The sequence below is a fragment of the Manihot esculenta genome, chromosome 6 (genome assembly GCF_001659605.2).
Source record: "Manihot esculenta cultivar AM560-2 chromosome 6, M.esculenta_v8, whole genome shotgun sequence".
Classification (NCBI taxonomy): domain Eukaryota; kingdom Viridiplantae; phylum Streptophyta; class Magnoliopsida; order Malpighiales; family Euphorbiaceae; genus Manihot; species Manihot esculenta.
In genome coordinates, this window is record NC_035166.2 from 9,541,921 (window position 1) to 9,569,382 (window position 27,462).

General features: G+C 34.1%; 2 protein-coding genes and 1 long non-coding RNA gene across 3 annotated transcripts; 1 reads left to right on the forward strand and 2 right to left on the reverse strand.

The window, feature by feature from the left end:
* Window positions 1-4,771: 4,771 nt before the first annotated feature.
* On the forward strand, window positions 4,772-6,399 carry LOC110616853 (shikimate O-hydroxycinnamoyltransferase). The gene is made up of 2 exons (XM_021759355.2): window positions 4,772-5,294; window positions 5,384-6,399. Exons 1-2 carry the CDS (start codon window positions 4,887-4,889, stop codon window positions 6,266-6,268), a joined length of 1,293 nt encoding a protein of 430 aa, XP_021615047.1. The 5' UTR covers window positions 4,772-4,886; the 3' UTR covers window positions 6,269-6,399.
* A 5,860-nt stretch (window positions 6,400-12,259) lies between these two features.
* Window positions 12,260-13,211, reverse strand: LOC110617166. Its single transcript, XR_002488320.2, has 2 exons — window positions 12,706-13,211; window positions 12,260-12,622 (listed from the first exon to the last, which is right to left on the reverse strand). It is a non-coding gene; the product is annotated as an uncharacterized LOC110617166 (long non-coding RNA).
* A 5,339-nt stretch (window positions 13,212-18,550) lies between these two features.
* Window positions 18,551-19,103, reverse strand: LOC110617768 (UPF0057 membrane protein At4g30660). Its single transcript, XM_021760761.2, has 2 exons — window positions 18,904-19,103; window positions 18,551-18,793 (listed from the first exon to the last, which is right to left on the reverse strand). The coding sequence occupies exons 1-2, from the start codon at window positions 18,991-18,993 to the stop codon at window positions 18,656-18,658; spliced, it is 228 nt and encodes a 75-aa protein (XP_021616453.1). The 5' UTR covers window positions 18,994-19,103; the 3' UTR covers window positions 18,551-18,655.
* Between the last annotated feature and the right edge of the window lie 8,359 nt (window positions 19,104-27,462).

A 27,462-nucleotide genomic window follows, 5' to 3' on the forward strand; every position in this document is an offset into this window, starting at 1 on the left:
TTATTAGGATGAATTCAAGGTAATAATAACAATATTTATATATTCAAGGACTTTTGTTTTAAATAACTAATGATTACATTTGAATATTTTTACAAAAATACTTTATTTGAGATGAAGCAGTTGATAGGTTAGTGAAAATTGTCTAGCAAAAGAAGGCAGCCGAGAGATACAGATGACTTATATGTGAAATCAGAAAATGAAAGACAAAGAATCTAGATACTCCAGATTCTGTTTTGAGGAAGTGGTAGGAAGTTTGGAACACTTCTAAATACAAAGATAAGTATGAAAAGTCTTCTGCAACAGATGCAATGAGGTTGGAGGTACAGGGTCTGGCATTTCTAGGCACGCTTATGAATCCGTTTCACAAGTATACCCACCAGCAAAGGATGGTATTTATAATAAAAATTTATTTATTTATTTATTTATTTATTATTGTATTAATAATTTTATCATTGATATAATTGTCAACGGAAAGAATGTTTTAGAAGAAATCCTCATCATCATGAGCTTTTTGAGCGCACACACAAGAGAAAGGGAACAGATGAGCCTGTTGATGCAAGGTCGAAATCTATTTATGTAAGTTTCTAAGATGTTAAATTTATAATCATCTTTTTAATTGTTATATTATCAAATAAATATTATGTTAATCTATTTTTACATTGCAAAAGTGCTACATAAAGTTGAAGGAGTCTGCTACGCAGCAACAAGAGGGAATGAGTGAACCGCCAAATATAGATGAGGCCCAGTTGTATTACAAGGCAGTTGACAGGCAGGAGAAGTGTCGAGTTTATAGACTAGGGTCCCAGGTTTCTACATATTTTCGTAGTTCTTCACATTATTATGCCTCATTCTCCTCCGCACCCATGTGGATGTTGCTGTGAGTGAGCAAATGAATTTGACAATGACTAAAATTAATCGGCTCGAGACAGAGAATGGTAGACTAAACTTGATTATAGAGTAGCTGCAAGAGTTTATGCATAGGATGATGGCACAGCAGGGTAGCGGGACATCCTCTTAGACACCCACTCCTACCCCCTACTCCACAACAACACCACGATGATGCCATGTTCAATTCTGACCAGCATGCAGACAGCGATGAAGATACAAATGATGAGCTGGAGGATTTAGTTTGATATGCTTTACAGATGATGATACCACTTTTTGTTTAACTGTGGAACTTAGTATATATTATATTTAAATTAGATATTACTAGTGCAATGTTTGGCATTTTAAAATACTTTTAATTTTAATTATAATTTTAGTGATTAAGTTGGTAGTTGTTATATATAATTGATTATGTTTGTGTTCAGATCATGAATATTATTAATGTACAGATATAGCATTATTAAAAATAGGAATGTGGTGAAAAAATAAATGGTACTATATATAGCTGAATTTCCATATTCACTAACAGATTATCTACGGACCGTCCATTCGTATCAATAACAGAAAAAATCTGTTATTGATCCAATTAGTTGTTATATTCTACCATAACGGAATAGTGATAGAAATTCCATTAGTATTTATAACGGAATAGTGATGAAAATTTCGTTAGTATCTGTAACAGAATCGTGACGTCTATTCAGTTAGTATCTGTGATAGAATAGTGACAAGATTCTGTCAATAATATTTTAAAATCAATTAGCAAAAATAATTGCGGTTAATAACGGACTAGTCATCCATTTTAATTACTAACGAAACTTTCTATTGGTGATCCGTTGTAGACACTAATAGGTTTTGAAGCGCCGTTGAAAATAAAATTATCAATGAGGTTTTTTATAACGGGTAAATTTTATTAATAATTCGTTATTAACTCGTATGAACGACGAAATTATAGCATTTACTAATAAATTTATCAATTACTAAATTATAAATTTCTTATAGTGAATTGATCATCTTATCCTCATAAATTAATTTATATATTCATTAACATACTTCAAACAAAAGATACAATTTTATAAAATTAATAATGTAAGATTACGAAACATAACTATTTAATTTCTATATTATAAGAAAATTAATTAATTAATTTTTAAATTTTAAAAAATATATTAAAATATTTTTATATTTTTTAAAAATTTATTAAAAGGTCTCTGCTATTCGATTAAAACACTATTTTTGTTACTTTCACATACTAAAAGGAAATAGTGGATTTTTTTTTCAAAATTACCTTGCTTTAAATGTAAACACCCTAAATATTAATGTGAAAGTATTTTAATTTTTCTTGCTTTTGTAATAATTATAATTAATAGAGAAACTTTTTAATAAATTTTTTAAAATTTTATGAATATTTTAATAAAATTTTTAAAATTAATAGACAAATCAATTAATTTTTTTATATTATAAAAATTAAATAATATTTTTTTTCATAAAAGTTCGTGCAGTATGGATAGCCCTTTCAATTGTAGCCTCATACTCTCAGACCAATGTACGTGGAGCCAGATACGGCAACGTTGCTTTTCAACCCACACTGGAATTTAAGAGACTGTGATGGCAGCTCGCAAATGGACACAAGTGGCTGAGATGAAACATCCAGATATTCCAACAGTATTACACTAACAATTATAAAATTATTATTTTAATATTATTAATAAAATAAAATTTTTAAATTAAATGAGATATAAGAGATTAATTAGTTATTTTTTTTTATAAAATAAATAATAAATAATAATTTTTTTCATTAATTATGTGCAATAAATTAGCATTTAGTAGTTGTCCAGGCTATATGGATAGGCCTTTCAATGGCAGCCTCATACTCTCTGACCAACATATACAATTTGAGTCGTCGTTGCTTTTAAAACCACAGAATTTAAGAGATTGTGACAAATGTAGACAGGTGGTTGGGAGAAAGGATCAACTCCAATTAATGAATTTGTTTCATGTATCAATATTGTATTTTAAAATTTAAATATCAGTATTTTAACCATTCTTAATATTATAATAAATTTTTAATAAATAACTTATTTAATATAATAAAAAAGTCATATGAATATTAATTTTTTAACTATTGATTATGTTTTAAAATAGATATATTTAATAAAAAAATATACATTTTTATTTATTTGTGTAAAATTAATTATTAAAAAGTTATTTCATTTGTCATATAATTTTTATTTATTTTATTTTTTACACGTGTTAGTTATTTTTTAATTATATCTATATTAAAAATATTAAAGTTTATTAAATATTAAAAAAATTTAAAAATAAAATAAAATTATAATAATCAATTTATATATTATTATAATATAAAAAAATTAACAATAATATGAGTCAGCTAAAAAGGAAAAAGTGAAAAGTAATAGTATAAGCTCATATTTTCCTTCATCTTATTGTTTTTACCTAAATTAATGTCCAAAACATCAACATTAAATTAAAGAAAAATTACTATTAGTGTTTATGATATAAAAAAATTCATTATTTATTTTTTTTTAATTTTAAAAAATATATTAAAATATTTTTAACATTTTAAAAAATTTATTAATTAATTTTTTATTAATTTTAATTATTAAATATTTTATTATTTAATTTTTATAATTTTAAAAAATTTATTAATCGATAAATTTGAGAAAATCTATTAATTAATTATTTTATATTAAAAATATTTTTAATAGTAAAATTAATGAAAAATTAATTAATTAATTTTTGAAAAATTAAAAATATTTTAATATATATTTTAAAATTAAAAGATTAATTAATAAAAAGATTAAATAATAATATTTTTTAAAAATTAACTTATGGTATATTTAATGAGTTTGTCATTTTATGAATTAATAGCATTGACACCTTGGGGAATGTAGTCCCACACCTTTCCCTGCTTAAAGCCACAGCTGTCTGACCTCCGTAAATTTCCCTCTTTTGGCATATTTTCAAGATATCAACTTGGAAAGTGAAGGACAAAGGCACTTTAACTCTATATATAGCACTCTATATATATTAACATCACGGTGCCCACTATTTAATTTAAATCGAAAAAATTAATTAAATTAAATTAATTTTAAAATTTAATTTAATTTTTTTATTTAATTTAATTTAATTTAATTTTAAATTTTAAAAATTTTAATTATTTTAATTCAATTTAATTTTAATAAAAAAAATTAAAAAATCAAATCAATTAATGATAATATTAGATTATTTTTAATAATATTGAGAAATTAAATTATATTAAAATTAAAATATTTTAATTAAATTTTAAAAAATTAAAAATAAAGTATAAAAAATAAAAAATTTATTAAAAATTAAAACCGATCAAATCGAATCGAATGGAACTGAATCAGACCGATTCAGTTCGATTCAGTTTCTGATCAAAATTAGTTTGATTCGGTTTTTATAAATACTAAAATTTCGGTTTTTAATTTATTCAGTTCGATTTGATTTTGAATCGAACCGATCAAATGCTCGGCCCTTATTCAACAAGGATTAAATCATTGTAATTTAAAAATTGAGGGAGTAATTAAGAATAAAGACATAATAATCATTCACACTTGCTAATGGTTTAAAGAGATTTTTTTTTAATTTTTGTAATAATATTATTACATATTAATAAAATAAGTTATAATATAAAATGATTATATTAAAGGAGGAATACTTAAGCCTTCAGAAAATTAAAAATAAAAGACTAATATTTAATTTTCTTTTTCATGATTAATGTTCATATCATCTAATTCTAAGTCATTTTGTCAGTCCACAGAGGATTACTGGTGGGTAAAATTAATGGTTCTTTACTTGAGTACGAAAGGGCAAGACGAAAGCAGCATAAATATAGGGAAGAAACAAGAAAAGGCATCCAACCCTAAATTCTCTATCTTCTCCAACTCCATTTCTTGCTCTTAAGGCCACACGATATTTTTCTATTGCTAACCCATTACAGGTGGTGATTAACAAGATCAATGAAGATCAACATAAAGGAATCTAGTCTGATACACCCAGCTGAAGATTTGCCTAATAATCTCCATCTATGGCTCTCTAATTTAGATCGAACTCATGAAAGAAACAACATTCCTACAGTCTACTTCTATAAGGCAGCTGATCATCCCAACACCTTTGAAGTTAAAGTGCTTAAGGATGCTTTGAGCAAAGTTCTTGTGTTGTTTTATCCGGCGGCCGGAAGGTTAGGAAGAGATAACAAAGGAAGACTTGAGATTGTTTGTAATAATGAAGGTGCGTTGTTCATAGAGGCTGAAACAGACTACGAATTAGATGAACTTGGTGACTTGATGCTCACACAAGTTTCTCAACTTATTCCATCTATTGATTATTCACAAGGCATCTCTTCTTTCCCACTCTTTACTGCTCAGGTACAGACATCGTCATTGTCCTTGACGTATTTCATATTTAATCTTAATATTCAAATATTAAGTTGTTGCACTTTGCATTCTGTCTTTAGGTCACTAAGTTCAAATGTGGTGGACTATCTCTCGGACTTCGAAATCATCACACAATAGCAGATGGCTTTGCGGCTCTCCACTTAGTTAACACATGGTGTGATGTTGCACGAGGCCTCTCCATTACAACACCACCGTTCATTGATAGAACCATTCTCCGCTGTAGAGACCCACCAACCCCAAAATTTCAACACGTTGAGTATGATAAGCCACTTTCCATGAGCTCTGACGCCCAAATCCTAACATCACAACAAAATTGTATTGAAATCTTTAAGATCACTCCTCAACAACTTCAAACCTTGAAAAACAAGGTAAAGAATGTTGATGGCAAAACAAAGTACACTACCTATGAGACCTTAACTGCACATATATGGCGTTGCACATGCAAAGCACGTGCTTTACCTTATCATCAACTAACTAAGTTACTCGTACCCGTCGATGGTCGGTCTAGATTGCATCCTCCACTTCCACCTGGCTTTTTTGGTAATGTAGTCTTTACGGCAACCCTAGTTGTTTTATCTGGCGAGATTCTAGCAGAGACACTGAAGGATACTGTTGAAAGAATTCATAACGAATTAAAGAGGATGGATGATGAGTATATGAGATCGGCGATTGATTACTTGGAAGTTTTGGATGACCTAACACCTACCTTCCGAGGCGCCAATACTTGTCGATGCCCAAACCTTAGCATTGTTAGTTGGATGAGACTGCCTTTCTATGATGCTGATTTTGGAATGGGAAAACCCATATTTGTGAGGCCTGCAAATCCACTTGAAGGCAAGGGAAACATAATGAGAACTCAAAGTGATGATGGAAGTTGCCAATTGGCCATCTGCCTACAGGAAGATCACATGCAATCCTTCCAAAAGTTGTTTTATGAATTTTGATTTCTTATGCAAGTGTGTACTGCTATGAGTTTTATGTGTGTGCAATGATCTACATCGCTTTCTTCTTTCTACCTCAACAGAACATTCCAATTATGTTGGATGTCATGTTTTCAGATATTGAGCTTACTAGTCCCTTCTTTGTAGTGTTTCACTTCTCCTCTCTTTTTCGATTAGTACATTTGAATAAGTTAGCTGTTTGTTTTGGTTTTCCTAATTAACATATATTTACTATATGTCAAACTGAAAAGAATAGAATATGAAGGCAATGTCTAAGTAATGCGAGCAAAAATATTTATATTAAGTTTACCACTAGTTAATTACATCCTTATATATGCCATGCCATGAGTCTAAGTACTTTGTAAATAGAAAATTATCAAGTCCGTAAACTCATCAAGTTAAAGTGATGCACCCAATTAATAGTAATAAAAAAATATAAATAATTTTTTTAAGAAAGAAAGAAATAACTTAATAAACTTAAAAGAAAAAAAGCATGTTTTAATCCTTATAGTGCATAGTATAAGGTTAAAAAGAAATTATAGTTTAAATGTTACCCTTGTAAATTTTAAAGGAATAATTATTAATGGTGCAATAAATAAGTAATGGTATAATTAATAGTGTTTGGTAAGAGGTTAATAATATGACTGAAATAAAAGTACATAATTTGTTATTATATTTTATTAATGAATATTAGTTATTTTTTTATTTTATAAATAATTTAATTTATATAAATTTATCAAATCTATTTCTATTATCTACAATAATATTTTTATATTTTATATTTAAAAAATATCTTCTAATTTTAATTTAATTTGTATCTAAATAATATATGTGGTATAATGTTATTAACAAATAGTAATATTTTTTAATATTATTAAAAAATTATTAATATGATAATTAAAATATAATTATTAATTAAAAATAAAAATATAAAAAAATATAGTGATTTCACTATTTTTATTTAAAAATTTATAATATAATTTATTTAAATTAATATTTTATAATATAATTTTTATATTAATATTTTTAAGAAAGATTCCTTTATAAATAAAGTAATATTATAATTATTATTTTAATATAAATTAAATTAATTATTATTTTAATATAAATTAAATTACTAAAATTAAAATTCCATAAAATAAGGTAATAATTATATTTTGTTTTGAACTTGTAAATATCATTCTTGATAAAAGTGTACGAGTCATGCAACAAATGAAAAAAAAAAACAAAGTTATGTCACGCCCAATAGGTTTTTTTTTTTTTAAATCTGAAAAAATTTTATTAAGTAATATTAAATTTTAGCAGTGGTAAAATATAAATAGAAAAATAAAAAGTAAAATTGTTTATTTCACTTTATTTATTAAAGAATGGACGGATTTAACTAAGATATATATTATATCATTAGCTGATCGATAAATATAACAAATATTAATACTATTTAGCTTATTAATTAAAAATTTACAATTATAAATAATTAATCAAAGATGAAATAATCTATTATTAAAGAAAATCAACAACTTAACGGTATATTAATATTAGAAGAGTTAGAATACTGGACAGGAAACATATAACTATTTTTTGAATAAAATAGTGGTGCAATAATGAATAAATCAATGATTAAATATTCTTATAAATAATAAAATTGAAAAGAAAAAAAAAGTATCTTGTTGTTGTATGTGCAACCATGATCCTTGAGGGGGATAAATATTGATTAGATCAAAAATTAACCTAACCTATTATAGCATCCAAACAAGGATAACAAGGGGTTAAAATTTAAAAGGAAAATAACTACCCCTGTTAACCTACTACCAAACACACCCTTAAAATATAAGCAAATAGTAATATTAACCCTAAAACTTTTTTGACTCGAGCAAACCCTTCAGCCATTAAATAGATGAAACAAATCTTTCAAATTCTAAAGCACATCAATTAAGTCCTTAAACAGGATATAGGCTCATAAACAAATTCTTTGGTTTTTAAAAATAGAAAGAAAGATACATGCTATAACTTGCTTCTAGTTAAAATTCAGCCGGTGTTGTGCACAAAAATCTTCTATAGAACCGCATGCTCCTCATCAGCCATCAGGCATATTGGTTATCCAACATAATGGTGGATATCTATTGGAACAAATTACTCTTTATGTTGAATGATTCAAAAGGTTTTTTCTGAATCGAAAATAAGAATCTATTTGATCTTATATGTACTTTAAAGGCTTATTTGGTATATTTTTAGATCTATTTTAACAATTGAAAGGATTATTTGGACCCAAAAAATGTTTAAAAGATTATATGACCATTGATCCATATTTAAAGGCTAAAACAGACATTTTACCTAAATTTAAATTTAGGTATAAGAGTGACACTTTAGTGATATTATAGGCTTAAGTAGTTATTTTTTAAATTATATTTGTGCTCAAGCCGCCTGTTTTGGGCGTTGGGTCCCTTCTCTCTCTATGCTCCTTCAGTTCTTCAAAGTTTCATCTGTTGGATACAGAGCTTGCTAACGGAGTCGCAGGAATCGTCGTTATGGGGAAGACCATACCGACTTCCACCTAAGATTACCAGTCCCCCAAAGCCATATGAGAGAGAGGCTTGGAGTTCTGTCTCCCCCCATTCTATCCGGTGTTGCATGCGTTTGAAAGCTTCTATTTTGCTTTCTTGGCTCTTTCTTCCAGAGTGTTTAATATTGATGTAGTTAACCTCCTATTTTTTTGCCTTGTTGAATGACTAGAAGCTCTCTGGGTTCTATGCCCTGTGCGCCATTGTCAACAAGAAAGGAAGGAGCACTGCATCTTCTGCGCTGTCTTGGAAGAAACGGGTCTGTTGTGTTTGGTTTTATGGGTCGTTGACCCGCCCATCGTACCCATCGTTGGGCGGCTAGGACTTCTTTTGAGCCTCAGATTTTCTGTATTGGGGTATGGGCTTTGGGGAGTCTTTTTGGACCTTGTATGATAGACCCCTGAGGCGGTCCACTCGGTCGATCATCAAAAATAAGAAGTATTTAAATTAAATATGCTGATATGTTTATTCTGCAGCATTTATTCGTTATTTTTTTAATTGTTTACTTAGTCATATTTGGTGTTAACAAATCATGGCTAGAATCTCTCATGAGTGCCGTTTGTGGCCATTAAGTTAGGAATAAGTTGTTGAGTCTTTTCCTATTTAAATTCTTTGTAGCTGCAGCAGTAAAGGGGGAAAAAAAAACTAGAAACTTTTTATTTTTCTTAATTAATTTCTTAAGGCTTTGACTGGGACCCATCAGAGGTATCAGAGCCATTAATTCCTAATTTTTTTTTTCTTTCTCTCTTTTCTTTTTCATGGCAACAAACAAAGAGCGAATTGAGAATTTGGAAGCTGGCCTTGGTCAGCTCCAGGAGAGTGTATCAAAAATGGAACAGGGACTTCGCAATGAGCTGCAACAACTCACAGCAGCCATTTCTAAGATCTCTGACCTATCGCTTGCTGGTAAGGAGGCATCTAGCAGTGTTGGAGACCGAATCAGCCAGGTTCGTGACAAACAAGCTGACCCCAAGGATGGAGACAAACCATTGTATTCTGCGAAATTGGCAAAATTAGAATTTCCTAAATACTCTGGAGACGACCCAACCAAATGGTTCACAAGAGTGGATCAATTTTTTTGAGTACCAAGGAACCCCAGCTGCAGAAAAAGTCTCCTTGGCCTCTTATCATCTTCGAGGAGAGGCGAATGAATGGTGGCAGTGGCTTCGCCGAACTCACACTGAAGCGGGAACAACGACGTGGGACATATTTTCTGAGGAATTATGGTCTCGTTTTGGGCCCACCGATTGTGAGGACTTTGATGAGTCACTATCGAAGATACGCCAGACAGGACTCTTACGAGATTATCAACGGGAGTTCGAAAGATTGGGTAATCGAGTGAGAGGATGGACTCAAAAGGCTCTCGTGGGAACGTTTATGGGGGCCTCCAACCTGAAATTTCAGAGGGCATACGAATGTTCAAACCTAAAACCCTAAAAGAAGCCATCAGTCTTGCCCGAATGAGAGATGAACAATTGCTGCGCCAAAAGAAGGCAATTCGTCCTTCTTTCCAATCGAGCTCATCGTCACCAACAAAGTCTAAACAATCCACGCCCGTCAAAAGACTTTCTTGGGAAGAGATGCAGAATCGGCGAGCAAAGGGATTGTGTTTTAACTGCGACGAAAAATTTTTTCCAGGCCACAGGTGTTCCAAACCGCAGCTTCTCCTCCTTGACTGTGGCCTTAATTTTGACGAGGATGACGAAGAAATTGAGCCTGAGATTTCGTTGCACGCTCTCTCTGGTTGGTCTTCCGCAGGTACTATGAGAGTTGCACTATAAATTCAATCTTTTGAGCTGATTGTTCTTATTGATAGTGGGTCTACTCATAACTTCGTCAATGAGAAAATAGTTGGGCTTATCAGACTTCCGGTGCACCCAACGAAGCCATTCACTGTGAAGGTGGCAAACGGTACTCCTCTGCCCTGTAATGGAAAATTCAAAGATATCTCATTCTCCTTACAAGGTATACCCTTTGTTGCTACATTTTATTCCTTATCAATTATGGGATTAGATGCCGTTTTGGGAGTACAGTGGTTACAACAACTGGATACTGTTCAATGTAATTGGAAAACTTTGACGATGAATTTTGAATGGGAAGGACAGCAACCCCATCTACAGGGCATCCAACACCAGCAGATTGAACCCCTTCCCTTGAGGGCTATGACTAAAGAATTGCACCATGGCCGCACAATCTTTGTTATATGTGTTGAAACCACATCAGTTATACCCGAAGGAATACACTCAGAAATGCAACAATTACTGAGTCGATTTGCAGACATTTATCAGAAGCCAACCCAGCTTCCACCTCACAGGGACATTGAACATCATATCAACCTTAAAGATGGAACTGATCCGATGAATGTACGCCCTTATAGGTACGCTTATTTTCAAAAAGCAGAGATTGAAAAGCAGGTACAGGATATGTTGCAATCGGGGCTGATCCGGGCTAGTACAAGTCCATTCTCTTCTCCTGTTAAGAAGGATGGCTCATGGCGGTTCTACACTGATTATAGGGCCCTTAATTCTGTCACAATTCGGGACAGGTTTCCAAAACCATCTGTGGAGGACATGTTAGATGAGTTATATGGAGCTGCATATTTCACCAAACTTGATCTCATTTCTGGATTCCATCAGGTTCGGGTTCACTCTGCCGATATCCACAAGACAGCCTTCCGAACTCACAACGGCCACTATGAATGTCTGGTAATGCCTTTCGGGTTATGCAATGCACCCTCAACCTTTCAGGCTCTGATACCACTGATGGGTCCCAGTCAAAGCCTTAAGAAATTAATTAAGAAAAATAAGAAGTTTCTGGTTTTTTTTTTTCCCCTTTACTGCTGCAGCTACAAAGAATTTAAATAGGAAAAGACTCAACAACTTATTCCTAACTTAATGGCCACAAACGGCACTCATGAGAGATTCTAGCCATGATTTGTTAACACCAAATATGACTAAGTAAACAACTAAAAAAATAACGAATAAATGTTGCAGAATAAACATATCAGCATATTTAATTTAAATACTTCTTATTCTTGATGATCGACCGAGTGGACCGCCTCAGGGGTCTATCATTGTTACCCTTCTTTATTAATGATATTTCTTTACCTTTGGCCAAAAAGGAAAAAAATAAAAAGAATTATTGTATTACTATTGGTTAAGGTCTAGGAGCATGTAATACTTTCAACATGATTTGGTCCTGTATCAATCAGGAGGGAAAATAACGGGAAAACAACCATGAAGTTTAAGCGCCAAAAAGGAAATCCAATTCACATTTTCATGTTGTTTATTACAAGTCAATCCATAACATTCACAAAGTCAATTGATAATAAGAACTTTTCTTTGGTAAGCTTCAAGTTTTCTATTGATTAAGCTTCCAATATTAGTAAAAATTAAAAAAGAAAATGTATTCTATAATAGTCAACACTGGTAAAGGAGAACTGCAACAATATTAAATCCATCACTTGAAGCTACTTGTAGCATAGTTTATATCTATGGAAGCATATTCCCATCATAGTCTTACAAAAGTCATGCATTCTAACGACCAAGCACGATAATCAGTCACTGGGACCTGAATCATTTGGTTTCAATCAATGAAGCTAAATATTGCAGGAAAAGGAAGGCAAGGGGACGAATAATTAGAAAATGAGAAGAGTGAAAAGAACTATCTTTTAGCATTATTAAGAGGTTCCCACTACACTGCAAAATGTACTGATATATCAATTTAGTTTCTTCCCTAGCCTCATTCTCGTCTAGGAGAAGATCCTAATATCACCTCCGATGGAGCTCATATTCATGGACTGAATCAGAATAGAAGGATGGATTTTAATAAAGATATCATAGTGGAAAAATAAAGAAACAAATGGATAAGAAAAGCTCACACAAAAATTTTGCAGATTGATTTTGGGCAAGTGGGTCACACACTTGCGCCATAAACTTACAATTCCATGACAAATCTATTTCAGTGGCTTCATCTAAATCTAAAAGCTCAACTATGTGCCTACACGTGTTCCAAATAAAATTATTCAGCTTGAAAGTTGAAACCATGTATCCCTGCTGATCTAACTATCTAGAGCTAGAGTCATTTACGCACTAATCATTGTCCACAGCTCCGCCAGACCAAGCAATTCATTAACCTTCTACAATTTATGCGTCTGATGCATGTAAAACTTAAACCACTCCTAAACATGACCTAAACATTAATGATAATTTGCAACTTATATATCAGAAAAAAAAAAAGTAGAAAATAAGTTCAAAATTTTTGTGGAGTCCATCTAAAGTACTATCCTAAGTATCAAAGAACACAAAGAGTCTTTTTCTAAAATAAAGTGCTATTTCAAACGCAAATGAACATCTAGAATAATGATTCATTTCCTATTTCGCATCAGAATTGATGACCGCTGGATTTCCTCACCCCAGAACAGGGGCTTGACCACAGCCAAAGGCCCATGACACAGAGGCCCACGTACTTGATACCTCCAACAAGCCTGGCTCATTCCAGCTTCCGGGCCGGGCTCGACCAAGCTTCCTCACTCAGTCCAGCCTGATCCCTGACCAGCAGACCCCTCTCAGGCCCAGCGTCCAGCCCAACTCTCGGCCCAGCCCGGGGTCCAGAACAGTACTCACCAGACAGCCTGGCAGATCCGCTCGAACGTACGCATGAGGAGAATCAGAGGCCGTTACGCATGTAGCAGGCAGCTGATACCCTAGTACACCCGAATCTGTATGGCAGAGACGCGTGGCCCAATCCTGGAGAGACCTTTACACGTCACCAGCAAGCAAGACAATGTATAAAAGAGGAGTCCCCTCCTCAGAAAGTTTTAAGCCTTATTCTGTAATACAAGAACCCTTGTAAAACCCTATTCTATTGGATCTCAGATCATCAATTGGCGCCGTCTGTGGGAAACGAAGGAGATCTTTTCATCACCGGAGTTTTTACTTTCAAAACCCACTGAGATCCACGATGACAAACCACCAAGAAAGTAACCTTAACATTCCAAATGACCTGAGCTCTGCCCAAGATGGGCAGCAGTTCTCTTTTTCTAGCCCTACAACAATGAATAACCAAACCCCTATTTCTCTTAACCCCTCGCCAAGCTTGGTAGGGAATACTCCCACCATGACCCTGTCTAACCAAGACATTCAAACCATGGCTCTCCAGCTACAAACCACTGCTCACTGGTTGGGGCAGATAATGCAACAAAGGGGACTTAGCACCCCAGTAAACGCACTCCCAGTAGTGGAGGAACCCAGAACCGATGAACCCCGACCTACCTCTGCCCGCCTCCAAACCAACAGCCACGATGCCGGAGGAGAGGAAGAGCTGGAGGCCCGAATCCATGGGAGAAGGGCAAGAGAGTTGATAGAAAATGAAGAAGTGGACGACTATTCTGCTGAAACAACCAGGGAAACGGGAACTGAAACAGAGGAGGAAGAGTGTAGTTTAGGCAAAAGATCCAGCCCGGAAGATGAGAAAATGAACCAAAAGTTGAAAAGGTTGAAGGAGCAACTCCTAGCCGAGCTAGGTAAGAAAGATCAGAGTCAAACCTCCTTGCCTACTTCTTCTCCCTTCTCAAAGTTAATACAGCAGGAGACCGTTCCCAAAAAGTTTATGATGCCGCCGATGACGGCCTATAATGGGGCTGGTAACCCGAGGGAGCATGTCATGAACTATAAGACCTTCATGGAGTTGCAAACCATGTCGGATGCTCTGATGTGCAAGGTGTTCCCAACAACCCTCTCGGGACCAGCGAGGGCATGGTTCAACAGCCTGGAGGCCGGAAGCATTAAGAGTTTTGGAGATCTTGCCATCCGCTTCATCAGCCGTTTTGTAGCCGGGGTACCAGCAGAAAGAAAGACCGAGCTCCCTCAATAGAAGGACTCATAAATGAAATCCTTAGGAGGATACTACGGCTGTAATCAAAGCCTAAATCAGTTTATCTGGAACAAGTATACAAAGTCACAGCCAAGAAGGCAGGGCTAAAAAGCAAACATGCAAAGTCGCCAATAAAAAGGTATGAGATTTGCTCTCTCTGACTATCAGACTAAAGAGCTGAGTTCGCAACTTAAGATGAATTCAAAGATACATAAAGAAGACACATAAAGAGCAAGAATAGTAGAGGAAACTGATATTTCATTAAGATGATAATTACAAATTATCCCTCCGGCAAGGTGGGAGGATAAATAGCCCTTAAAGGACTTACACCAGTGAGAACACCCTCACCTACATTATCTCTAATTACAGCCCCCTCAGAAGGAAGCTCGGTGTCCCTTGGGCCAGAGCTCGCAACATTAATGACAGGAGCAACATCTGACCCAGGGTGAAGGCTCTCTTTCACAGAATCAGAGTCGTCTTCCTCCGACCCTAGCTCGGATTCCTCTGAACAAGACTCAGCTGGCCGATCTCGGTTCCTCCGGGAATCTCCTCGAGGCATAGGGAAATCATCCTCCCCATACAGCACTGACTCACCATCTGAGTCCACTTCTCGCTTGCGAAGCTTGGCCAAAGGGATATCAGGAGCCTGTCTAGCTTCTCTTAAACCGCGATTGTAGCCAGTCGCATACATGCGGAAGGCCTTATCAAGGATAGCCTTTTTCATCTCACCAGAAGCTCTAAACTCATCGAGATGCTCTTCACAGGCCTCAGCTACAAATTCCTTAAACTCAGAAGAGTCTTTGTAGTCCTGAAGATGAGCTTCACAGGCCTGTTCGATTTTAACCTTCAGCTCATCAGACTCCTGATACTCCGCTATATACTGTTCACGATTTAGCTGAGCCTTCCCCTCGGCATACTTTACCACCTCGAGCAGGGCTAAACATTTACGCTCCACAGCCCTGACTTCATTTTTAAGCTGTTGATGGCGAAGGTTGAACTCCACAGAACTTGCACCCAATTCCTGCTCAAGGACCTCCACCCGGGCTAGGGCACCTCCCTTCTGAGCTTTCACCTCATCCAGGTAAGCTTGAAGTCTTTCGAAATCAGCCTTTAAGGCCTCATATTGGCGCTGGACTTCAGCTTTCTGGCCAATAGCATCATCCCTCTCCTGAAGGGCCGCTGTCATAGAGGGGGCAAAAGGATGATCGCTGGGCTTGTCTACATCTATCAAGGGCCAGGTCCACAATGATAGCCCATCACTTAAAGGCCCAGGCAAGCCCAACTTGTTCAGACCTGATCTCCAGCCAAGACAACTTAACCCACAAAATTCATCACTTCACCACATCCATGGCAAGTATCAAGGAAATGGAAAGAAAAACTCAAAGATGCAAGCAGATAAAAGCATGATAAAGGTTAGACCTACTCATCACATAGAATATATAAGATTTGACTTGTTAAAACAAGGGTACCTCGGATCTATACTGAGCTGAGAGCTTAGAGTTCAACTCATCAGAAGCCGAGCTCATAGGTCGGAATAGTCCAGCTCGGACAACATGACCTGAGAGCCCGGCCAGCTAAAGGAAACCTAGAGCTCATTTCACTAAGCGAAAGACAGAGCTCTCAGGTCGGCTAGTCTAGCTCGGACAACGCACCTGAGAGCCCGGATGAAGGAGACTCAAAGCTCAATTCATCTAAGTAGAGACCGAGCTCATAGATCGGTCAGACAACCCAGTTTGGAAACTTGAAAGCCCAGTTGACTGTGGATCCGAAGTCCGGCTCACGAGTACAGTTAGTTCAGCTCGGAAAAAACAAATTTCAGTTAAAGCTACGAAGAAAAGCAGTTTCAGTACTTCATCCATGGTAGAGAAAGAACAACTCAAGTATGAACGAAAACGAGAACTTCATTAAAAGAAAAGCACATTACAGCACGTTACAAAGGCCTACACCACGGGACGAAAGACTATCCTTAAAGGATTTACATAACCACATACATCATCATCAACAAATACATCGTTATCACCTATCCTACTACTTCGGTCTTCGGTTCGGAGAAACTCTCGCAGCTCGATATGTGAGTTTGGCAGAAAGAGCTGCAGAAAGCCAAGAAGTTAATCCTCATAAGCGTTTCCCATGGATCCTCTGTAGGTCGGCATTCGGTTGCCCAAGTGTGATACGCGTGACAAACTCACATGTCATATGTTGTGTGTATATCACGCATGAAAAAACACGGGCTTCAGATTACGACCTCAGGAGGATCGCCGGGCTAACGTGTGAAGGTACCAGCAGAAGCTTGACTGAGTGTAGCAGATCTCAGTCTCGCATAATACTGGTACTTCACATCAAAGAGACTAATAATACTGGTGCTTCACATCAAAGAAAACAACAAGCCGAGCACTTGAGCCCCTTCCATTTATATCCAAAGAAGGCAGCAACGGGGGAGGTCGGCCAGAAGATCTGGGCAAAATAATTTCAGCAACTTGCCGAATGGTCCCACCCATCGACCGCCCTACCAGACGGATCTCCAAAGCAACATTCAAACTCCTTAGAGGTAACATCCACTCCTCTGAAATTTTGAATTGACTCATCTTCGTCTCAGGTACTACGAAAGAGTCCCAAAACAGAGATAAGTTAGCACAATTTTCCGTCGAGATGATAAAAGTAAGATTAAAACAAATTCCTGGGGCAACACAGCAAGGTAATATCAAGCTCGCCTTCGCCCGCTTGAAGAAGGCACCAAATGGATCCTTCACAGATAAAACAAGAAAATCTCTCTGTTCCAACAAAGTGCCTGGGAATGGTAAAGAGGTGAGATTAATATATATATCCAAAAGTTTATGTTTTGCAGGACAAGGTAGAGCCGAATTCTCAATTAATGCTGTCAGAATCCTTAAAAGATGTTCATGAGAAAGGAAAGAAAAGACATGTCCAGATAACAATGACAGGAAAGCAAAAATAACCGAGAACGCGGAGAATAAAGAAAAGTCCGAAAGAGGAAAGAGCAGATAGGATTCAGAAACTGCGCAAAGATAAAAAAATGAAAGAGTATTATAAAGACACCTGGACACGAACAGGCGCGGCCATGATGGTTCTTGATATTCACCCCCTCGGCAGTTGGAGCAATAACTCCCGAGAAGGTGAAGGGGCAATTGATGACCGCTGGATTTCCTCACCCCAGAACAGGGGCTTGACCACAGCCAAAGGCCCATGACACAGAGGCCCACGTACTTGATACCTCCAACAAGCCTGGCTCATTCCAGCTTCCGGGCCGGGCTCGACCAAGCTTCCTCACTCAGTCCAGCCTGATCCCTGACCAGCAGACCCCTCTCAGGCCCAGCGTCCAGCCCAACTCTCGGCCCAGCCCGGGGTCCAGAACAGTACTCACCAGACAGCCTGGCAGATCCGCTCGAACGTACGCATGAGGAGAATCAGAGGCCGTTACGCATGTAGCAGGCAGCTGATACCCTAGTACACCCGAATCTGTATGGCAGAGACGCGTGGCCCAATCCTGGAGAGACCTTTACACGTCACCAGCAAGCAAGACAATGTATAAAAGAGGAGTCCCCTCCTCAGAAAGTTTTAAGCCTTATTCTGTAATACAAGAACCCTTGTAAAACCCTATTCTATTGGATCTCAGATCATCAAGAATGATATTGGATATCCCATAAGCAACAATTTACCCTCCGATGAGCAATGAAACTACATTTTAACATAATGCCTTATCCCATTAGATTTCCTTTTGTTCGTGATAAAGCTTCTTCAGCTAAAGCATCAATATGAAAATATTAACATTCAAATTATCAAGTCAACGAGCAGCACCAAAATCCAAGAACTCACCAAAGCAAATCCCCAATCGTCAAACAAATTAAGCATCAAATATCATATTATTAAGAGGAGTTTAAACAGCACATATAAATTCAAGACCGTACAGCTTAAAGAGTAAGAACCAGGTACTGGTTTACTAGTAGGAGGAGTAGAGAGGACGCCTATACTCATCAAAGTATTCATCACGATTGACGAAAACGATGGCGTACAGAGCATAAATTATTCCAGGAATGTAGCCTAGGATAGTCAGAAGCAAACAAATGCAAAATTCAACCTGCAAATTGCATTAAAAAAAGATGTCAAGAGCAAAATTGACATCTAAAAGACATGAGATCTGTTTGGCAGAAGAGAAAATTTCGAGATAAAGAAGGAAAAAAGACGTACGCTACAACAGCCATGCCTGAGGCAAACGCCTAAAGGAGGAAGCAAGACGGCGATGAGAATTTCGCAGAAGATCTCGCAGCGTGTAGGCATTTTTTACAACTCTAATCAAACTGTTTGATCCTTAAAATACATGGATCTGCTCACATAGATGTTATCTTAGACCAAGGGTCCTCGGCGGTGAGAGGCAGGTTCAGTTTTATAAAAAAAAAAAAAAAAAAAAGCTGTGATCTAGCGGTTTGTGTTGTAGAGAGTGTATTAATCTGGGTCGTTGATGAAAGGAGCTCCGAATAATGGATGGTACAGATCTGGGAAGTTGTTTCAACATTGTGGTGAAAACACAAAAGGTAAGATAGTTGCTGATGTAGATCACAAACGATGGGCCCACTTAAGTAATGGAGTGGACCCTTCAGTCGTTTCGAGCGCCTCGTGGCTCTGGCAGCTCAATAATCGTGTCTGCACTTTGTACTTGTGTGCATGCCTACGGAGAAAGAGGTTGCTGTAGTCTCCGCCGCAGACCGTTCATCATATTAGAATCAAAACGTTATGATACGAGTCAATATATATTATTATATTAATTATGTAAAAATACGGCAAAATATTCATTTTAATAATTTTAATCATACCACACTAGCGCTCACAAATTTATATTAATGATAAATATAATTGGATAAATTTAAAAGATTTTAAATTTTATTTTTTTAATTTTTATTTCAAAAAAAATCATCACACAATAGTTAATTATATCCTTAAATATTTTTTTATTCAATTAATCCTTCAATTTTTAATTTTGATCTAATAAGTTCAATTTTAATGGTACTAATTAATAGAGTTAAAAAATTAGTAAAGTAGCACTCCGAGATTTAGTCTGGTGAAAAGTGCATTCTGATAGACCTGAGAGGTCTAAGGTTCGACTCCCTCAATCCCTATTTTAAAAAACAAATTAGTAAAGTAAACGTTTAATAACTAAAATATTAATTTTATATTTTAAATAATTAAAATAAAAATCAAATAAATCATTTATTAAAAGCCCTTAATGCTTAAAACCGAACTTTTTCAAACCTAATCTCAAATTCTATCTATCTTCTCAAGAATTACAAAAACAAAATCATGGAAACTGCAGAAATGAATCTCAAGGAGATAAAGATATACAAAGATGATTTGGGCATAAAAAATATTTAAATTTCAATCTATGAGAGGTGACCATGGGAATAATAAGAAGTTTGACCCTTTTAGCTTGTAAAAATAAGGTGTCATTTTGTACTCTTCTGCGTAGATTCCCATCAAAGAAGTCATATCCAAACTTCAGTTTCATGATGTTGAACGTGGAATAATTGTTTTTGATGGGAGGGGTGTTTCTGTGTTTATCATTTCTGTTCGCTTTCTTTTTTCAGATTCTTTTCAATTTGCTGACAATACTACATATTTTCCAAAGAAATCTTTTTTTACTTTAGTACTTGATTACTACGAGGAGGTTGTTCTTCAATTTTGTATAATGAAAAAAATAAATATTTAATAGAATTATTATTTATAATTTTAATTTAGGTTTAATTAATTTAAAATTATAATGTGTATAATTAATTAGATCAAAATTGAAAATCGATTGGTTTGATTGGATTTAAAAAATTTTTAAAAGCATAATTGACTATTAAGTAATAGTTAGGGGTTAAAATAAACTTTTTATCTAACAATAATTATATCCATAAGATTTGAGAAGGTCTGCAAAATAATTTTTTATTAAATTTTTAATTTAATTTTTATTAAATAAAATAATCATTTCGAATATTATGATATCAGATAATTGATTAGAGGTTATATATTTTTAATTAGTAAAAAATATTCTCAAATTGGCTAATATTTTTTAATAAATAATCATTTTTATTTATTATTTTAATAATTAAAATATTGAAATATGGCTATTTTAATTTTGAATATTAATAAATTTATAGATTTTATCCATTGTTTTTCTTATTTGTTATGAAAATAAATAATTTTATTTTTTAAAATATAAAATTAATATTTTGTAAATGTAAAAATTTTTATACTCATAAAAATTAATTTGACAAACTTTATGATATATAAATATAAAAATTAATTTTTAATTTTTAATTAAATATAAAATTTTTATACTTATAAAAATAAAAACCAACACCCATATAGTAAGTTCACTAGTTCCATATAATTTTCTCATTCGAATAGTTTTAACACCAATTATAACAGATTTTGTATTGATCTAAATAATATGGATGTTATTTAAATCTGTAAAATAGAAAGAATATTGAATAATTAGTTGTGAATATCCTTTTCAATAAATAAGTGAGTAAATCATCTATAAAAAATCTAGTAATAAAGGTTCATAAGACAGAGATTGAAATATTTATTGAGATGTCCTTATATAATCTCAATCAATTAAATCTTTCTAGAACTATCATTTCTTATGAAGTCGATATTAGGGGTGAGCATTCGGTCGGTTCGGTTTAAAACCGAATCGAATCGAATAAATCGAAAATCGAAATTTAAGTGTTTATGAAAATCGAACAGAATTGATTTTTGTCAGAAACTGAATCGAACCGAATCGGTCTGATTCGGTTCGATTCGGTTCGGTTTAATCAATTTCAATTTTTAATAATTTTTTTATTTTTTACACTTTATTTTTAATATTTTAAAATTTAATTAAAATATTTTAATTTTAATATGATTTAATTTCTCTATATTATTAAAAAAACATATTATTATCACTAATCGGTTCGGTTCGATTTTTTCGATTTTTTTCTGATCAAAACCGAACCAAACCGAAATAATCGAAATTTCTGAAAGTAAAAACCGAACCGAACCGAAATGTATAAAAAACCGAACTAAATTTTCAAATCGATTCGATCGATTTTTTCGATTTGAACCGAATACTGCTCACACCTGATCTATATTATCTGGTCTATATTATCTTAGCGAAAGACAATAGGTATGAACAAGTAGTTGTAGGACTCCTTATTCCTCAAGGTTTGGTCTAGATGCTTGAGTCTTGACATTGGTCTAGTTTGAAGAAAAAGTAGATTCAAGGTTATTGTTTAAATCCATCCAACTGTTTGGTCCTGAACTATTTGTGATTCGGACATGACTTCAAGATATCTTACAACAGGATTAGGTTTGGAAGGTTATGTGGTCGGGCTATAATTTTCGAATCATTACCTTTGGATTCGGTTCAGATCTCCTGATAATGAGTTGGACATGGTACTTGGTGTATCATTAGTCCCTCTAGTTTTAAATTTCTACGTTTTAGATTATAGCTAATGATAACTAATTTATATTAAATATTTGGTAAATTTTTACATAAATAATATTATTGATATGTAATAACTAATAAAGCATATATTTTATATTTTATTTTATTATTACAATAAGTAAATAGTTATTAATTTAGTTTATTAAAAAAAATTCAAACATTTATATTAATTCACCATTATAGTTAAAATTTTAAATCTTTAATAAAAAATCTAACATTTTCAATTAGTCAACATTAAATTACAATATAATTCATAAAATTTTGATTGCTTAATAAAATAATCCTTTAATTTAAAAAATAAATATATGATATATTAATTATATATAATAAAAGTTTAATGGAAAAAAAACTTGAAATTTTTAACTTTTTATATATTATCTTAAATTCTTTTAATAAACATATTATGTATTTTGATTAATAATTTACTTTTATTATATCATTACTAACATAGTTAAAGATATCTGAAATCCAATAAAGAGTCAAATTAGGGTATATGTGTGAGTTTGGTCTGAATGATCTATTCCATTTATCTTTATCATTTTTCTCTTTTGTCGTTTTGTAACGTGTTATCACCACCCTATATAGTACCACATGATGTTATCATGCAGAGCTGTATATACAGACGTACTGTTCTTTTTTCCGTTGTCAGGTGGCTATTTAATTTCTTCCGGCGCCTATATTGGCATGATTCCGGATGTATGTGATCTGTTATCTAATCGACCTATTAAGTTAGCTTAACTGGATCCCTTCTTATTGGGCTCCGACTCTATTCGATTAGACCGATTGCCATGAGGCCTAGGCTATATTCATGAGAGTAGACTGATGTGTTGGCTGTCACAAGGTTCAGGCCTAGCTTTTTTCCGTGGGTCCAGCAGTGGCCTGTCTTAGAAAATCCAGAGATTGCAACCCAAACATGCAGCGAAAAAATTAAAAATATATAGTTTCATTCACGAGATCCGTGTGCTTCGTTTATTTCGAAAGGAAGGATAAGAGACTAACCTGTTAGACTTGACGAGAAAATACTATTTCGAACCGATAGTGCTGCTTTTGAAACAAACACCGTCAATGGTATCCACACGAATGTCTTTTATCCTTCTAGAGTGTTAGCTCTCTCAATATGGATAAACTATGTGATCCCAATCTGCAACTCAAAATGATTTCTCCAAAAATGTTACTCCCGCAATTCGCAGAAGGAGTTTTTATACGTTTTAAATCTTTTTGTTTTCCCACACTTCTTTTCTTAAAAAAGTTGTGTTCATAATCAATTATCACAATCTCACAGATACTCAAATATCTTACGTGATAGTTTATTTTGATAAGGAAAACCGAAAACTTTTTTATTTGTAATAGTTACATATAGACTGTATATCTTTTAAATATTATTATCTTATAATAATAATTAATATTAGTAATAATAACATCTTTGTTATTATTAATTATACTAATGGATTTTTAGCCCATTAATATGACATAGCACATCAATACCGTTCTTTTGTGTATGACCCAATAGGCTCATATTAATTGGCCATAGGTTCAGTCCTACAAAGCCTATAAATCACAAGTGACCTCTAGCAAGACATTATAACTACCCAACTAATATGAGGATCGATAGTCCGATAAACCCTAATAAATAGAACATGTATTAATCCCTTTGTCACACGATATCTAGTTTGAACATAAGTCATGGTCAATGTCAAACTTATAATGTTCAAACTTATGATTTCTCGATCTCTAAGTAGCCTGATAAAATCAAATGATATTGATCATACTATCAATTCATTTGAGTACGGCCATGCATTTCTCAGTCTCACTTATCAAGGGGCCCAAAAGATATTTCTCTTAAAGAGAGGGACAAATTCTATCTTGATTGTTCAATATCCTCTACATAATTTCTATTATGCTCAATCATAACCTTTATGATTGTCCAATTAAAGGCAATGTTTGGTTATGTCAAAACATAACAGTCCTTATGTTGGAAACTATGACAATCTCAAGTCAAAGGATTAAGACATAACTACTTTGAGATTCACTTATAACAATAACCCATGTAGTGATCTCAATGCGAGTTCATCCAATACTTTGTTCTCTAACAAGTATTTATGATTATTGAATTATATCAACATATACATAATCATCTCATGATTATCAATCAATAATCATACTAGTTATATTTTATTATTATCAATATAATAATAAGTAACCAGGGATGTTAATCATTATTATGTAACATGCAAACAGATAATAATGATAATAAAACCTCTTTTATTAATAATCAAAATGACATTAAAAAAAGGTCCAAGATAATGGCTTATGGCAAATACACTAACATTCTAGGTGTCTGAGGCCCATAGGTTATCAAGTGTCCATTTACCCGCTCATTAATTATTCCATGATTAATGTGAGGGTAAATTTCGAAACTCCAATTATTATTGTGCGGCTCTAGGAATGCTTTTGTCAAAATGTCTTCTCTCCGCCTTTACCAATTTCAAATTCATACTTTTGATTTTGCTCTCGACTCTTCTTCTTGCTTTGCTCTCATTAACTTGTACTCCTTCACCTCTGCAATCTCTGCTCTGATGTACATCCCACTCTTCTCATAGTTACCGTTAGAATTCCTGACGTCGTGGGTTTGATATCCTCTGTTACTCCTTCTTTCCTCTCTAATTTTTTCTCCAACAAGTATGTTGATACCTCTATTTATAGAATTAGGGCTCCTTTTCGTAATGAGAGAATTATCCTCCCCAACCCGCCTCCAATGGGTTTGATAGAACCCCAGTAGGGTCGTAGCTTAGTTTTATTCGTTAAGCAACGCGATTTTGGGCTGACATTCCCCTTCACCCCCTTCTTCATTGATGTTTTCTGTCACTTTGGAATGACCCCCCGCATGTTGTCCCCAAATTGCATCCTCTTTATGTGCTCTTTCAAGTCAGTATGTTTATGCTAGGATTTTTCCCCTCCTATTGTGTTGTTTTCCACCTTCCACCTTGTCCAATCTAACCGTGAGTTTTACTATTTTAGTCTCCGAGGAGGGTTTTCCATCTTCGCAGGATATAAAAACTCGATAAAGGGTTGGGTTGAGGTCTTCATGGCGGTTGAGCTAAAAGAGAGCTTGGGGATCAACTAGGATGTTAATCTCTCTTAGGGAAAGGTCCCTCAGGATTGCAATGACTTTTTTCGGCTGACCCTATTGGACCAGGTCTGCCTTCTCCGACTGATCTCTGTACAGAAGAAGTATGGTATCGAGAAGTGCATGTTCATGTCCAGTCTCCGGGACTGCCGGAAAGCTGGCACTGCTAATCATTATTTTTTGCTTTTCTTTTTTGGGTTGTGCTTTCTTTTGTCATTCTAAGCTCTAACTTGAGTTGATTTCTCTTTTTCAGCTTCTACCTTGCTTATGGATAACATTAAGCTCCCAAAGAACTTCACCCTTGTTAGGAAGATTACTGCAACCCAAAACACGCAGTGGAAAATAAAAAAAAATCTCTGTTTCCCCACCAGGATCCAAGTGCTTCGAATATTTTGAAAAGAAGGATACGAGACTAACCTGTTAGACTCGACAGGAAGATACAATTCCGGACTCAAGGTGCTGCTTTTGAAACGAACACCCTCAATGGTATCCATATGAACGTCTTTTATCTTTCTAGAGTGCTAGCTCTCTCAAAGATGGAAAAGCTATGTGCTTTTCCAATCTGCAGCTCAAAACGATTTTTCCAAAAAAAAAATCACCCCCACAATTCGCAGTAAGAGTTTTATATGTTTTAAGTTTTTTAGTTTTCCCGCAATTCTTTTGGCAAAAGAGTTGTGTTTATCACCCACTATCACAATCTAGCAGATACTCAAATATCTTATGTGACAGTTTGTTTTGATAAGGAAAACTGAAAATCTTTTATTTGTAACAGTTATAGATAGACTGCAAATCTTCTAAATATTATTATTTTATAATAATAATTAATATTAATAATAATAACATCTTTGTTATTATTAATTATACTAATGGGCTTTTAGCTCATTAATATAGCACATCAATAACATTCTTTTATGTGTGACCCAATAGGCTCATATTAATTGGCAATAGGCCCAGTTCCATAAGGTCCATAAATCATAAGCGGCCTCTAGCAAGACATTATAACTACCCAACTAATATGAGGATCGATAGTCCGATAAAGCCTAATAAATAGAACATGTATTAATTCCTTTTATCACACGATATCTAGTTTGAACATAAGTCATGGTCAATGTCAAACTTATAATATTTAAACTTATAATGTGCAAACTTGTGATTACTCGATCTCTAAGTAGACTGATAAAATCAAATGATATTGATCACACTATCAATTCATTTGAGCGCGACCATGCATTTCTCAGTCTCACTTATCGAGGGGCTCAGAAGATATCTCTCTCAAAGAGAGGGATAAATTCTATCTTGATTGTTCAATATCCTCTACATAATTTATATTATGCTCAATCATAACCTTTATGATTGTCCGATTAAAGACAATGTTTGGTTATGTCAAAACATAACAGTCCTTATGTTGGAAACTATGATAATCTCAAATCAAAGGATTAAGACATAACTACTTTGAGATTTACTTATGACAATAACCCATGTAATAATCTCAATGCGGGTCCATCCAATACTTTGTTCTTTAACAAGTATCTATGATTATTGAATTATATCAACATATACATAATCATCTCATGATTATCAATCAATAATCATGCTAGTTATATTTTATTATTATCAACATAATAATAAGTAACCAGGGATGTTAATCATTATTATGTAACATGCAAACAAATAATAATGATAATAAAACCTCTTTTTATTAATAACCAAAATGATATACAAAAAGGTCCAAGATAATGGCCTAGGGCAAATTGTAATACTCGGCTAGACCCCAGCATCGAATTTCCATCTTCCAGCAGAATCTCCATTGGAATCCGGAATCTCGAATGCTGAGACCCCTAGAAGGATAAAATATATTTTTACAAAATGCTTTTTATGGTTCTAATACTAAGTTTTTGAGTTAAAGTTTATTTTTAAAAAAAAAAAAAGAAGAAGAAGACAAGTGCTTGAGGGAAAACCCAGGTTCGGCCGCCGAACATAGGGTGGATGCGGAGGCACTTTTGGCCCCCGAAAGTGGTCTGGCCAGCCACCTATAAAGGGCCCCCTGTCCGAAAATGGGCGAGTTTTCTCTCTCCATTTCCGAGCAAGGTGAGTCTCCGCCACCCCTTGTCGATCTTGTATTTTTCCTTCAAGTCTTTCATGATTTTTATGAGTT

Coding starts and splice junctions, on each gene's coding strand:
- LOC110616853 (XM_021759355.2), top strand. CDS start 4,887: ATGAAGATCAACATAAAGGAATCTAGTCTGATACACCCAGCTGAAGAT. Junction 5,295..5,383: donor TCCCACTCTTTACTGCTCAG/GTACAGACATCG, acceptor TTCTGTCTTTAG/GTCACTAAGTTCAAATGTGG.
- LOC110617768 (XM_021760761.2), bottom strand. CDS start 18,993: ATGCCTACACGCTGCGAGATCTTCTGCGAAATTCTCATCGCCGTCTTG. Junction 18,794..18,903: donor TCAGGCATGGCTGTTGTAGC/GTACGTCTTTTT, acceptor TGCAATTTGCAG/GTTGAATTTTGCATTTGTTT.